Source organism: Lycium ferocissimum, chromosome 9 (genome assembly GCF_029784015.1).
Source record: "Lycium ferocissimum isolate CSIRO_LF1 chromosome 9, AGI_CSIRO_Lferr_CH_V1, whole genome shotgun sequence".
In the NCBI taxonomy this organism is placed as follows: domain Eukaryota; kingdom Viridiplantae; phylum Streptophyta; class Magnoliopsida; order Solanales; family Solanaceae; genus Lycium; species Lycium ferocissimum.
In genome coordinates, this window is record NC_081350.1 from 9,276,886 (window position 1) to 9,290,935 (window position 14,050).

Below are 14,050 nucleotides of genomic sequence, written 5' to 3' on the forward strand. Positions count from 1 at the left end.
CTACGCGATATTCTCTCGGCGCATGATAGTGGTGAAACTTGTCTGATCTTATCAAATTTGTCGCCCGTCATTAAAGATGGTATATCAAAATAGTGCAACTAGACAAAGCTGAAATTAATAGGGAAATTGAGAACTGGAAAGCAGCAATGATCTTATGTTTTATTGGTGAATCCCCTACGATTACTGCAACAGCCAAATTCATTGGGAGCCAAAAGAATTTTGCTAATAAGCCTAAAATCTATTATCACAATGATAGGTACTTTGTACTCAAATTCCATAGTATTGGTTACCGGACCCATATGATTAATAATAAGGCAGTTATCGTTAAAGCATATATTGCTGATTTTAGCTTCAAGGATGAAGTTCCGAAACTAATGTCATTATGGTTAATGGTGAAGCTCCCCAACCTGTCCCTGCATTGCTGGGGAATGAATTCGTTGAGCAGAGTTGCTAGTGGGCTTTGGCACCCTCGTATGTGTTGATGAGTGCACTAGTAACACGGAGAGGATTTCATGTTCAAGTGTACCATACATCACAATTTGTACCCCTATTTATACTATTACATAGAGAGTGGTTTGAAAGTTGAGCATTAACCATAAAGATTGTGAGGAAGATCATTGATGTGTGGAAGATTATGGAGAGAGTTATTAATATAATTGTGAGAATTTTCTTTTGGTAAATATAATTGTGAGAATTTTCTTTTGGTAAATATAATTGTGAGAATTACAAGTTAAAGACTTCACAAGTAATAACTCACTCCGCTCCATAATAGGCATCTTTTTTTTTTTTTTTTTTTAGGTTCAAAATAAGTGTCGTCTTACATAATCAAGAAGGTATTGATTTTTTTTTTCTTTTTTCAAATTTATCCCTATTTAAATAAGTGAGTTTTATGTAATGAAGAAACTCTATTAAATAGGTAACACTCCATTAATGGTAAGTTAGTCAATTTTTTTTAATAGTTGGTATTTTCTTAAGGGGTGTGTTAAAGCCCAAAATGACGCTTATTATAGACTGGAGTACTAATATTTACAACATAAAATAGACTTTCGACCCCTCCCCCCCCCCCCCCATCCCAACCAAAAAAAAAAAAAAAAAAAACGTTACTCCTTCGATTCAAATAAGTGACCATTTAGCCTTTTTATTTTGGTTCAAACTAAGTGTCACTTACATTATCAAGAAGGAATTAATTATTTTCTTCCAAATTTACCTTTGTTTAGATAGGTGAAACTTTTATGTAATTAGATACTAATGTAATCAAAGTATCCATTTTTTCAGTGTCTTTTAGAATTATACCATTTTTTTTTTCCTGATAGTTAGGGGTGTTCATGGTCCGGTTTGACTCGGTTTTTGGTTAAAATCAAAACAAATCAATCAAGTCAGTTTTTTTTTAAAAAATATTCAAACCGAACCAAACCATTATAGTATAAATTTTATCGGTTTGGTTTGGTTTTTGCGGGTTTTAAGAATGTATTTATAATGCGAAACAATTGATACAAGTGAGGTACGTACAAAAAATTCATATTATAATGAAGTTCCAACGCCTAAGAAAAATTGATATACGCTTGAGACAATATGCAAAACATCTTTGAACTGAGAGACGAAATCTGAGAGGAAATAATTGACCTCTTGAAGCTACCAATGTATTTACTGTGTGGGAATCTCTTGGTTAGAAGTATCAAATCAAGTCTTTTGACTGAAGTGAATAATGTATTATTCATAATTGAAAGTTGATATTAACAATTGGAAAACTAAGAAAAATTTGAATTTGAGATGAAAAAACTAAATGAGGGAAAATTTCACTTTTACCTTCAGCACTTTTTATAGTATATTACCTTAAACATAAATGGGTTAGGGGAATCAATGGGCTAGACTTTCTTCTCTAATTATTTGAGTACTAGTTGCATGAGGCTCGGGCTTAATCATGATACAAAAATAGTAAAATTTAATTTAGAAAATATGACTTATGTCACATTTTTCTATTGCATAATTAAGTTAATCTAGTGAAGTGTTAATCATATTTTGTTGTTAAGTCTTCATAATTATTAAAGTTTCTTAATCATATAATTGAATAAATTTTAAAGAACAAACCATTTATGATCGAGGAAGGAAGTTTTGGAAGGAGAGTTAGAAAATACAAAGAAACACAAGATTCAATATTCATAAGAAGCAAAACTTTGGAGGTTTAAAACGAATAAACTGTGTGTTCGATATGGAGGAAACCATCTTTTGAAAAATATTTTTCAATTTTCTTATGTTTTGTTGGTCAAGTTAAACATTTTCTTTAGAAAAATAAATTCCTTAAAATAAGAAAAATAATTCTCTAGTGGAGGTAAGAAATTCAAGTTCCACAAGTGGCATTCCACATTCATTGTGTCCTTTCAGCCCTCCAATACACTTCATCTTCATTCCCATCCATAGCTCCCATCCCCACCACTCACCACTCACCACCCCACCACCCTCACACCCATCTTCCATAGTACTTGTCTAAATTATATACAAATGATTATAGGATAATATTTTTTGCTTACGTATCAAATACAAGAAAATAGCTAAAAGCACACTTATTTTCCTGGAAAATATTTTTAAAATAATAATTTTTCGTGATTGTGAATGAAACTGTGATTCCAAAGTTGCATAATTTTATCAAAATGTATAATAACAAATAATGTACTTCCTTCATTTTATTTACTTCGCCCTTGTTGACATGACACTTCCCTTAGGAAGCTATTTATTAGGGGTTTATTTTATTAAATTATCCTTATTAATTATGCTTTGAAAACAGAAGTTCAATTATTATTACTCTATAGAGTTACTTATGAAAAGGATAATATTCAAAGAAAACAATGAATTTGTCTTGATTTGCTAAAATGGACAAGTAAAAAGGAAGATCTACTTTTTATATAAAAGCCAAGTAAAATGAAACGGATGGAGTAAAAGGTACACTCTCGATACTTTTTTACTTGTCTCTTGTTGACTTTGCACTTCCCTTAACAAATTATTTATTAGGAGTAAAATATACTAAATTACCCTTATTTATTATGCTTCGAAAATTTAACTTTGACTACTAATACTTTATGTAGTTACTTAATGATAAGAGTAATATAGGAAGAAATTAATAAATCTTTCGTGATTTACTAAAATAAATAAGTAAAAAGAAAAATTCATTTTTAGTATAAGAAAAATGTAAAAAGAAACGGAAAGAGTAATCTAATAAGGGACAAGAAAATCCACAAAAAATTACTATATATAGTGCCAATATAGTCAAATAATAAAGGCGCATGACTACTAATACTTTATGAAGTTACTTAATGATAAAAGTACTATAGAAAGAAATTAATAGATCTTTTGTAATTTACTAAAATAAATAAGTAAAAAGAAAAATTCATTTTTAGTATAAGAAATAAGTAAAAGGAGACGGAAAGAGTAATCTAATACTCTCTCCGGATTTAAAAAAGTGTCCACTTAGCCTTTTTTTTTTGGTAAAAAAAAAGTATCAACTTATTAAATTAAGAAACAATTAACCTTTTCTTTTCAGATTTGCCCCTATTAAGTGTTACGTGATCAAATCCCAATGCCTATTTAATTAAGGGTAATTTAGTCAATTTACACATTTTTTTTCTTGGAGTGAGTAGTTTTCTTAAAGAGTGTCTGAAATAAAATTAAGTTCTTTTTTTTTTTTATCACGAGGGAGTAAGGGATAAGAAGAAATCCACAAAAAAAATACTATATATAATGTCAATATAGTCAAATAACAAAGGCCTAGGAGGAAACAGTCATAAGAAAATTAATGAGGTAAAAAATGTATGGAAAAAGCCATAGCCACGTGTCACAATCTCATTGGATCAAAGAGTATGTGGGGACTACAAAATTTCATATCCACATGCAAAAAGTTAATTTGAGGGATGATGTATTACCAAAATAGGTTTGGAAGTGTCTTGATTTATCGAAAATCTACTTTGGCATATATTCAATAAATATTAAATATAAGGGCAAAATTGAAAGTACAAACCATTTGGTAAGCAACTCCCCAACGAAAAAGCTGAGAACTAATTAAGGCCTACAAAACCCATTACATTGTCACTTATTATATATAGTAATATAATAACGTATATTATATTGAACTTGGAATGCCCTAAATTATGAAGAAGATAGATAAAATTTAATTAATATATATAACAACAACAAAACAGAGTTGAAACTCATAATGTGAGATGCAGGGAGAGTAAAGTACGCGTAAGAGCCTTACCCTTATCGGAAGATAGGAAGGCTGTTTACGAAAAGACATCAAAAAGAGAAAATATATATATATATATATATATATATGTGTGTGTGTTAATCAATTTGGTTCGAATTTTTTTGTGTGTAACATCAAACCAAACTAAATATTATCGATTTTTTAAAATTTAAAACCAAATCAAATTACCGATTTTCGGTTTGTTAAGTCAATTTGACTCAATTTACCGATTTAGATTTATTTTCCGGTCCCATTTGAACACCCCGGTCGTGCCTATAACCTATTTGGAGCTTTTTCGAACCTCCATTGCTTTTGTTTTTTTGCCTCCATTGTTAGCTACCAATAAACTCGCTCCCACCCTATAGAACGAAACCCCAAATCTCTGACTTTAACGAGGCAGAAGGGTATTGTCCTAAGTTATAGGGTGATGGAGGAAAAGAAGCAGCCAGCAGCATCTAAGATACAGATATACCCCACCTCCACTGGTCAAATTTCTCCCTTCTGGAAAGGTTTCTTTTTACCCTCTCTCTCTCTTCTCTCGATTGGGTTAGTGTTATTTGGATTACCCTTTTGCTTAATTTGTACCATTTTCTTTTTAATGTGACAGACAAGTACGAAAGAGATGCAAAGAAGTACTGGGATATCTTTTACAAGCGCCATCAAGACAAAGTCAGTTTCTTATAAACACCCTTTCATCTCGATTTGCTTCTGTGACTAACATATCCACTTTCCATTTTATTTTGCCTACTCTTCACTTGCTTTGCTCAGTGTCAACTGATGCTGTTTTGTTTCTTTTTGTGTTGTGTTTTTCCTTGTGGATTCGAAATTCGACTCAGTTCTTTAAAGACAGGCATTACTTGGACAAGGAATGGGGTCAATACTTCTCTGTGAGTGAACAACACAATCGATATTTATGTTGTTTTGTTCTAAAAAAAGTGTTTAGTTAATGGTACATTGAATAATGATATGTTCCTGTACTTACTCTTCGCAGGGGACTGACGGGAAAAAAGTCATTCTTGAGGTAATTCAAGTTTGTCATGCTCTTGTTCTTTTTATCCTTCGTTGAAAAATTATGCAATGTCAATAGAGCAAAAATAAGGGTCTTTTTATTTTAATATATATATATATATAAGTTGTTGAATGCCCTTTGGCATAAGATTTTTTGTGGAGTCCCCTTATTTGAATTTCTAGCTCCGCCACTGTTCTGAGCCCATCTTTGTAGGAGGTGTAACTACTGATTATCTCAGAATTTCTTTCAGCACAATTTTGTGACAGTATGTTTCTCTTGTTAATATTTTTTTACATCTATGTACTTGCCTGTCTATTTTCATCATGTAGTGAGTATGTCACGTATTTTCTTAAGAGCTCAATTCGCTACTGTCATAGGACTTTGGTGCGATTATGGTCCATCAAGAGAATTATAGTTTTCTTATTGCCTTCTTCCAGCAATCAAATGGGTGCTGTTGAAAGTGCTCATTAACTTTTTCAAGCTGTAATTTTCCTTGCTTGTTATGCGGATCACAATCTGACACATATTGAAGTTATATTAATTGTTAAAGGAATTGGTTCTATTGTTCTCTTGTTACACTTTCACTGATGGAATAATGCTGATTACAGGTTGGGTGCGGGGCTGGAAATACCATATTTCCTTTGCTTGCTACAATACCAAATATATTTGTCCATGCCTGCGATTTTTCACCTCGAGCTGTGAACTTAGTTAAGGTATGTTCGTGGCACTGGCAGAAAGTATTTTCCCTTTATTTGTTTAAATGTGATCTGAAATGAGGGGAGATTGAGAATTTTCAGCTCGCTGGGGTGCCTATTTCATAAAAGCTGTAGCAAAGATACTTCTAAAGAGTCATCGACGAAATTTGGTTCATCTTGTTGCTTGTGTTGGATAATTTTTTTTTTTTTTGCGAGCGGGAGCTTAGGGCACCGGGCTGCCCTTCTATATATTTGCTTCAATAATATTTATCATATGAGATTTCTTAAATTTCCTTCTTTTTAAAAATGATTCACATTGCTATGTCATATTGTTTGTACAACCAAGGGTCATTAGGATGCCTTAGAGTCATTGATATGTGGGTCTTATAAGCCTATGCTGCATTTCTTTCATTTTTGATGCTATCACTGCATCAGAACATTTCTGTAACACTTGCTAGAAGCATATAACTATCTTTTTTCATAAAGGCAAAAGATAATATATCAAATAAAGTTTTCCTTGGAACATCTGATTGGATTCTGTTAAGAATATGTAAATATGACAAGGGTGTATACCATGTAAATATGGAAAGATCTACAATTCCTATTAGTAATTAGGAAGATATGCCAAGAGTGGGTTTCTGTTTAGGATGTGATGCCAAAGTGAAAATACAGACACCAATAAGTGCTAAAGTTTATTGTATTTATTGCAGTCGCACAAGGATTTTGATGATGCTAGGGTGAACGCATTTGTCTGTGATCCAACAGTGGATGACCTGATCCCACATATTTCTCCTTCATCAGTGGATGTTGTTACCATGGTACTCAACCAAAGTTTTCTTCTATAATTTGTGGGCTATGCCATTTGCATTGACAAACTGCATAATAAATCATGTTGACCTGTAATCTCATTTGCATAAAGCATGCCTTGTTCTTGAATGTTTGTTTTTGTTCCAAATTTAGTTAGACTGTGCAGCATATTTTTTGAAACTGAGACTCTGCAGCATATTTTTACTTGAACAAATAAGCTGACTTGTTAAGCAGATATTTGTTCTATCTGCAGTATCCCCTGAGAAGATGCCTCTGATGTTACAAAACATCAGAAAAGTTCTGAAGGTCAGATACAGGTTCTTAATTTCGTTGGTTGCACTGTTTGATTTCATTATTCTGACTCTTATACCTTTTTTGGTTCCCAGAAAGATGGCTGTGTCTTATTTCGTGACTATGCAACTGGTGACCTTGCTCAGGTTTAAACTTCACCATATAGTATCCTATCTATTTCTTCACCATATTGCATGAACTTGTTATTTTTGTAATAGACTTAGTGAAAATATAGCATATTTGGGAATGATGTATACTTAAGCTAAGGTTTGTATTACCAGGAAAGGCTTACCTCCAAAGAACAAAAGATCAGTGATAACTTCTATGTCCGGGGTGATGGGACTGTAAGTTCTACTGTTACAAATTGATATTTCTCATAAAATGAGACTTATATTGTTGATGAGCATCTTATAGCAGCTTATTTCTGTCAACAGCGGGCTTTCTACTTTTCTGATGAGTTTTTAGTGAATCTCTTCAATGAAAATGGTTTCGATGCTGAGGAGCACATCTTGTGTTTCAAGCAAGTGGAAAATCGGTCAAGGGAGTTGGTGATGAATAGGTATAGATCAATACTTTTTATTTGTTACTTCCTCCATTCTGTCGTACGTGACCGTATTTGATTGGATACAGAATTAGATGTTAGTTTGACTTACATATACATTAGTGATATTGAAAGAGAATATCAAATTGTTGAAAAGTTATAGTTTGAATTACAAAATATCACTTCAAAGTTTAGAACTTGAATAGGTTAACTAGTTTGAAATTTTGAAAGTTGTGGCAGTTGTATAAAATTGAGATGATGTCAAACATTTTTAATGTCTCAAAATGGAAAGATTGTCATATAAATTGATACAAAAAATATCGCATCGATGTCTAAATTTTAATATATAAATGAATTTGAACGGTTATAACACTAGCAATGTTATATGAGAGAATGTTGCGCCGCAAAAGTATAACACATCTACAAGAGTGTCGCTAAAATGCAGATGCTAATATGGATGTGCGGTCATACAAGAATAGACAACATTAAAAATTACTTCCTCCGTTCCAATTTATGTGATATAGTTTGACTAGACACGGAGTTTAAGAAAGAAATGAAGACTAGACACGGAGTTTAAGAAAGAAATGAAGAAACTTTTGAAACTTGTGGTCTAAAACAAGCCATATATATTTGTGTGGCTGCAAATCATGTCGAGTAAAAGGGGAAGTTTCAAGTTAATTATTTCTAAATATAGAATTGTATTATTCTTTTTGGGACAGACTAAAAAGGAAAGTGTATAAATTAGGACAGAGGGAGTACCACATTCTTTAGAAGGTGCAAGTAACACACATTGAGGATAAAATTACAGAAGGCTGCTGGAGATGATTTGGTCATTGTCTTGCGTTGACCTATAGGTGCACTGGTCCATAGGTGTGAAACCATGGTTAGTAAAGGTGTTAAAAAGGGGATGAGATAGACGTGAAAGAGTTGGTTTTTTGTTATGTGATAGAAAAACTCACGTGTTGGATGATTTTCTATTCCTTGGAGCCAAAGAATGCTCAATTACTTAGAGCCAAAGGATCCTTGGAGCCATAGGATGCATTGCGTGGAGCCAAAGAATGCTAAGATGTGGAGGAGAATTGAAGAGCTCATGTAGCACACTTGGAGCCCAAGTCATTTTATGCCTATAAAATGAGAGGCAATTCTTCTTTGTTTAGCATCCCAAAAAATTCATAAATCCTTTGTAGTGAGTAGAGAGTTGAGAGAGCAATTCTCTTAGATGTAATTGGGATCTCTCCTCTTTCTTTGTTAATAATATAAAGGCAACTGTTCTTTGGTGGACGTAGGATCATTTTGATGCGAACCACGTTAAATCTTGTGTTCTTTCTTTTACGTTTCCGCTAACAAGATGTAACATCACATGGAAGACAGTTGTCTTGATAGACGTATAATCTCTTAGAATCCATGCAAACTTTGCAAAAGATAAGACACAATGGAAGAAAAAAGATTTATATAGGAGATACCAATTAATTGAGAATATTTCTTAGACATTATTAAGGATCATAGGCCTAACTCAACCCCGAAAGCCAGTTTAAAGGCTGCTGTAGATGATTTGGTCATTGTCTTGCGTTGACTTCTAGGTGCACTGGTCCATAGATGTGAAACCATGGTTATTAAAGGTGTTAAAAAGGGGATGAGATAGACGTAACATCACATAGAAGACAATTGTCTTGAAGGACGTATCATCTCTTAGAATCTATGCAAACTTAGCAAAGATAACACACAATGGAAGAAAAAAGACTTATATAGGAGATACCAATTAATTGATATAAAGGATATCAACCCCAAAAGCTAGCTAAAAGGGTGAGGATTGCCCAAGACCATATAAAGAGATCAGTTTCTCCTCATCCCACGGGTGCGGGACTTACACCCCCGTCATGCCCAAGGCTAGACATCTAGAGCGTGGACAATTTAATATGGGGGTCCAACATGTGTAAACCATGAATGTGGATGGGCCTGACTCTGATATCATGTTATGGACCTTGGGTTGGCCTAACTCAACCCTAAAAGCTAGCTCAAGAGGTGAGGATCGCCGAAGACCATATAAAGAGACCAATTTCTCCTCATCCCACCGATGTGGGACTCGGTGGGACTCAACAAACATGTTAGTATGTTTTATATTAGGTCATAGGCTTTTTAGGAGTCTTTTAGCACTATTGGATATTTTTATACTAGTAGAAGTGGAATTAGTCGAGGTGCGCGCAAGTTGGCCAGGACACCAAGTTGTATAGTGTTGGCCTGTAATGAATTTAAATGGAGAAATATAGTCTGTGAGGATTCATAGAGCCGACCCAACTAGTTTGGGACTGAAGCATACTAGCATAGTTGTTTGTTATTAATGAATTTGAAAGTTTGAATATTATGAAAGTCGTAGAAAAATAAGATGGTGTCAAATTTTCTGCAACATCCCAAAATAACAAGAATGTCAATTGAACTGAGGAAGTGTTGTCTATATACTCAGGTAGATTTGTATGCTTTTATTATACCTGTGGTGTTTTCTGTTTATGAGCTCTAGGTAGACTGGCCATGCAAATATTGGACATTTGAGAGTTTTTCATCTTATTGCTTAGCTTTTATGTAACAATGGTTCCACATTTGGTTTGACGTTCTGAGAACTTCAGTTTCCCATTTGAATTAACATCAGCATAAGTACTGGAAGTAACACTTATAGCAAGCTGAATATCTTATTATATTTGCACGTTTGGCTTGATTAGTATCCTAATGTTATACTTTATCCTACGTAAAGTTTCTTTGATCATTATCTACCCAATTGCAAACCGCACGCCAGTTGGCCCTTAGAGATTCCTTGGTTAAAAGAAAGTTTCTTCGGCTATGGCATATTATGTTGGACAGAACCTTTGATTCTCTTAAATGGTGAAAGATATGTAAAATAGTTGACTAGGTTGTGCCTTGTCAGGGCACTTGTTGATGGCTAATACTTGATCATCTTGAGCTACATAAATTGTGGAGGTTCTCTTCCTAACTTATTGAAAGTGATGGTTCTCTTCCTGGGTATGGCCTCATTTAAACCTAAATCAATTTCTTAACCAAGTTAAAATGGATTCATAATGTGAAGGAACAAGCTTGAAGAATCCTTATTTAGATCGGTCAATCCCTAACTTTGCTGGACATGTAAATGTTGGAGTCCTACATCGGCCAAGGGATGAGGGATTTGGTCTCCTCATATGGCTTGGTCAATCCTCACCTCTTGAGCTAGCTTTTGGGGTTGAGTTAGTCTCAAGATCCATTTCTTGATAGTAAAGAAATCTCTAAGCCGTGTATTGGCCCTTATAGCAATCCATAGTTATCCTTTGTTCCACCCTTCTCTACCTGCCCAGTAGCCATTGTTCAACTCTTGCTTATTCAAGTAAATTGCTTTTTCCTTTGTGTTCAATTTCTCCAATTGAGGTTTATTCCAATTTCAAAGATTTCAGACTTCTTCCGAGGGTTTTCCTTTTCCCCTCCGACCTTCGTCTCAAGTATTTTGGATTTTTCCCCATGAGCTGAGAGGCAACACGTAGGGGAACTGTGGAGGTCTTCCTTATAATGGGAACTTGATATTGCACAAAGGCAACATGGCTCTTTCAGTGCTTAAATTTATTGGGTTTGTGGCGTTGGTTCAACTCCTACCGTGGTAGGATATTGAAATACTTTAACAGATCAGAGGTTTGTCGCTGAAGTTGTAGAAAAATTACTCTAGCGTTTTGGAATAGACAAGGAAAGGGTGTTTGCACGAAGAAGCAAAGACATCTGTGATTTGGACAATAGTTTGGACAAGACCAAATTTCCCTGGACAGGGTGCATAATGCACTTAAAGGGTTCATGAGAAAGCATATGATCCAAACTCATGGGAGCTGACAGAAAAAGAGTTAATTGGTGTTGCTCTGAATTTTACGAAGTAGGTCATAAGATAGACGAGGAGTAATATCTAGTTATTTACATGCATTATACTCGCAGCTGAATTTGATCTTCTTTTGAACACACTAGAAACTAACTTTTCTTACTACGATTATTATTAATTAGGCAATTAGAATGCAAAAGCTGGAAAACCAAAATATTGAACAAAGTGCTTATCACTCAAACTCGGGTCTGGGTGATGTAGAGGTGACAGATTGGAGAACAAATGCACTAACAGGTGATTCAAAATTCCTAAAACTGTTATTTGTTGGAGCCTAACTTCATTAGGCCACACACTATTAAGGATCTTAAGGATCATTACTAATGCTATCTTGTACTATTGGGGTTTCCCTCTAACATCTCATAGACAGTTTTTGATGTATTTTTGGTTTATTAGATAAAGACATACTTTAGTGCTGTGGTTTCAGGCGCTGGGTTCAAGCTGTATTCCGCGTTTGTAGTGGAATATCTGGAGGGAAAACTGAAAGCAAGGTGAAATTCCTTGGTAAGAATAATGATCAGCCTGAAATACAAAAAATTATCCTTGAAGACTCTGCAAATGAGACAGAAGTTGACATCTCCGAGGGGATGGCTCTTGAAATGTTTGGTATTTCATCTCCTACAGAGGAGGTACGAATTTTCATTCACAAGAAGTAGAAATTGTTAGGATAATAACAGAGTTAATATTTCCAGAAGGCAACTTGACTAGCATTTATGGTTTTATACATAAGCACTTACATTATAGTTGAGCAATCTTACCTATGTTATACATGTAGTACTCATTCATTGATCCAGGTGTGGCATGTACATCCTTTTTAGTATCAAATGAAATAATGTTCACGTTGTATCTCATCATATTTACTTTTGGGCCTGATCCGAGTTTATAAATCCAGGTTCCTGATTAAATAGTAATTTCCGTATATTCAAAGATTGATACTTCTAGTCAAGTTGAACCAAGGACAGCAGTTGTCAATTTGCCTCCATAATGGGTAGTATATTCTAATATGAACCAGGTGGTTAGTCGTAATTGATTCAGAAATATAAAGTTGGGGTCACTCGGATCCCCCATAAAAGCTTGTATAAAGTAACTTCTAAATGTTTCAAAATTTTGTCCGCCAATCACTGACTTAAATACTTCTTTGTCAACAAGATTCTTGATGTCACTGCCAGAGACTATTCTTTCGAGATAAAGGTCCTCTCAAAAGAGTATCAGCATACCTGCAAATCAACTGGATTAATGTTATGGGAATCGGCTCGGCTTATGGCTTCCGTGCTTGCTGCTGACCAGACCATTGTTTCAGGGAGAAGTGTTTTAGAGCTGGGTTGTGGATGTGCTGGCATTTGCTCCATGGTTGCTGCTACATCTGCTAACCTTGTGGTTGCCACTGACGGAGACACAAAAGCACTTGATCTATTAAACCAGAATCTCGCTTTGAATCTCCAACCACCAACTCTAATAACAAAAAAGCTTGAGTGGGGAAATAGAGATGATGTAGAGTCCATCAAGAGGCTAAATGACAGAGGTTTCGATGTCATAATAGGCACAGATGTTACTTATGTTGCTGAGGCAATCTCTCCTTTGTTTGCGACTGCAAAAGAGCTGATACGATCTGGCAGTGGCGATAAGGAGGATAGTACACCAGCTCTAATCCTTTGTCATGTCTTTCGCAGAGTTGATGAACCATCTATACTTTCAGCAGCGTCTGAATTTGGTTTCAGGTTGGTGGATAGGTGGCCTAATGCACTAACCTCAACTACCACATTTCAGAACATAATCCAAAGTTGGTTCTTCGAAAGCAGACTTGAAACTTGTGTTCCCACCACTGCACTGAATATCCTCTATTTCCACAAGTTGTAGGTTTAAATCTTGGAGGAATTTTGTTATCTTCATCCAGGGAAAGGGGAAATGGCAGGTTATGAGTTCTTCGGTTCTGGTTCTTGGAGCTGCCTAGCATTCTTGCCACTCATAGTATTTAACCCTTCAAGGCTTCAAGTATTGAAACTGTGCTTCGTGTTGGCGCCTTCCTATATATGCAAATTGATTTGAATATAGCTAAATATGCTATTATTGTCGTTTGGAAGTTGAAGTTCTTATAGAAACCATTCTACTCTTCGGATGCATGCTTTCCCTTGTCCCAGAATTTTACAAGATTCAGGAAGTTTTAGTTGTCCAAAATGAGCCTTGTATACCTAATAGTGGTGAGTTATATGAGACTCTGAGCCTTGTATACCTAATAGTGGTGAGTTATATGAGACTCTTGAATGCATGTTTTCTCGTCTCGTATATTTGCCAAGATTCAGGAACCTTTTCATCGACCAAAATGAGCATTTATACTTTATATTGGTTTGTTATGATGCTGAAATATGGTGTACGGATCTTTTTTTTCCACAGGTATTAGCTGTTAGTACAGTTGCATGCTTGGCAAGAGCCCTTTTTTGTTGTTGTTATTATTGTTATTATTATTATTATTACTCTGTTTCAATTTATGTGAATCTAATTTCTTTTTAGTCCGTGCCAAAATGAATGACCTCTTTCCTAATTTGTACTCAATATTTATTTTGAACCATAAGTTTCA

General features: G+C 34.7%; 1 protein-coding gene across 1 annotated transcript; it reads left to right on the top strand.

The window, feature by feature from the left end:
• The first annotated feature begins 4,475 nt into the window (after positions 1 to 4,475).
• Positions 4,476 to 13,587, top strand: LOC132029607 (uncharacterized). The gene is made up of 12 exons (XM_059418887.1): positions 4,476 to 4,743; positions 4,842 to 4,903; positions 5,071 to 5,121; positions 5,226 to 5,255; positions 5,852 to 5,956; positions 6,649 to 6,756; positions 6,980 to 7,051; positions 7,132 to 7,182; positions 7,318 to 7,380; positions 7,471 to 7,595; positions 11,903 to 12,104; positions 12,625 to 13,587. Exons 1-12 carry the CDS (start codon positions 4,662 to 4,664, stop codon positions 13,330 to 13,332), a joined length of 1,659 nt encoding a protein of 552 aa, XP_059274870.1. The 5' UTR covers positions 4,476 to 4,661; the 3' UTR covers positions 13,333 to 13,587.
• The last annotated feature ends 463 nt before the right edge of the window (positions 13,588 to 14,050 follow it).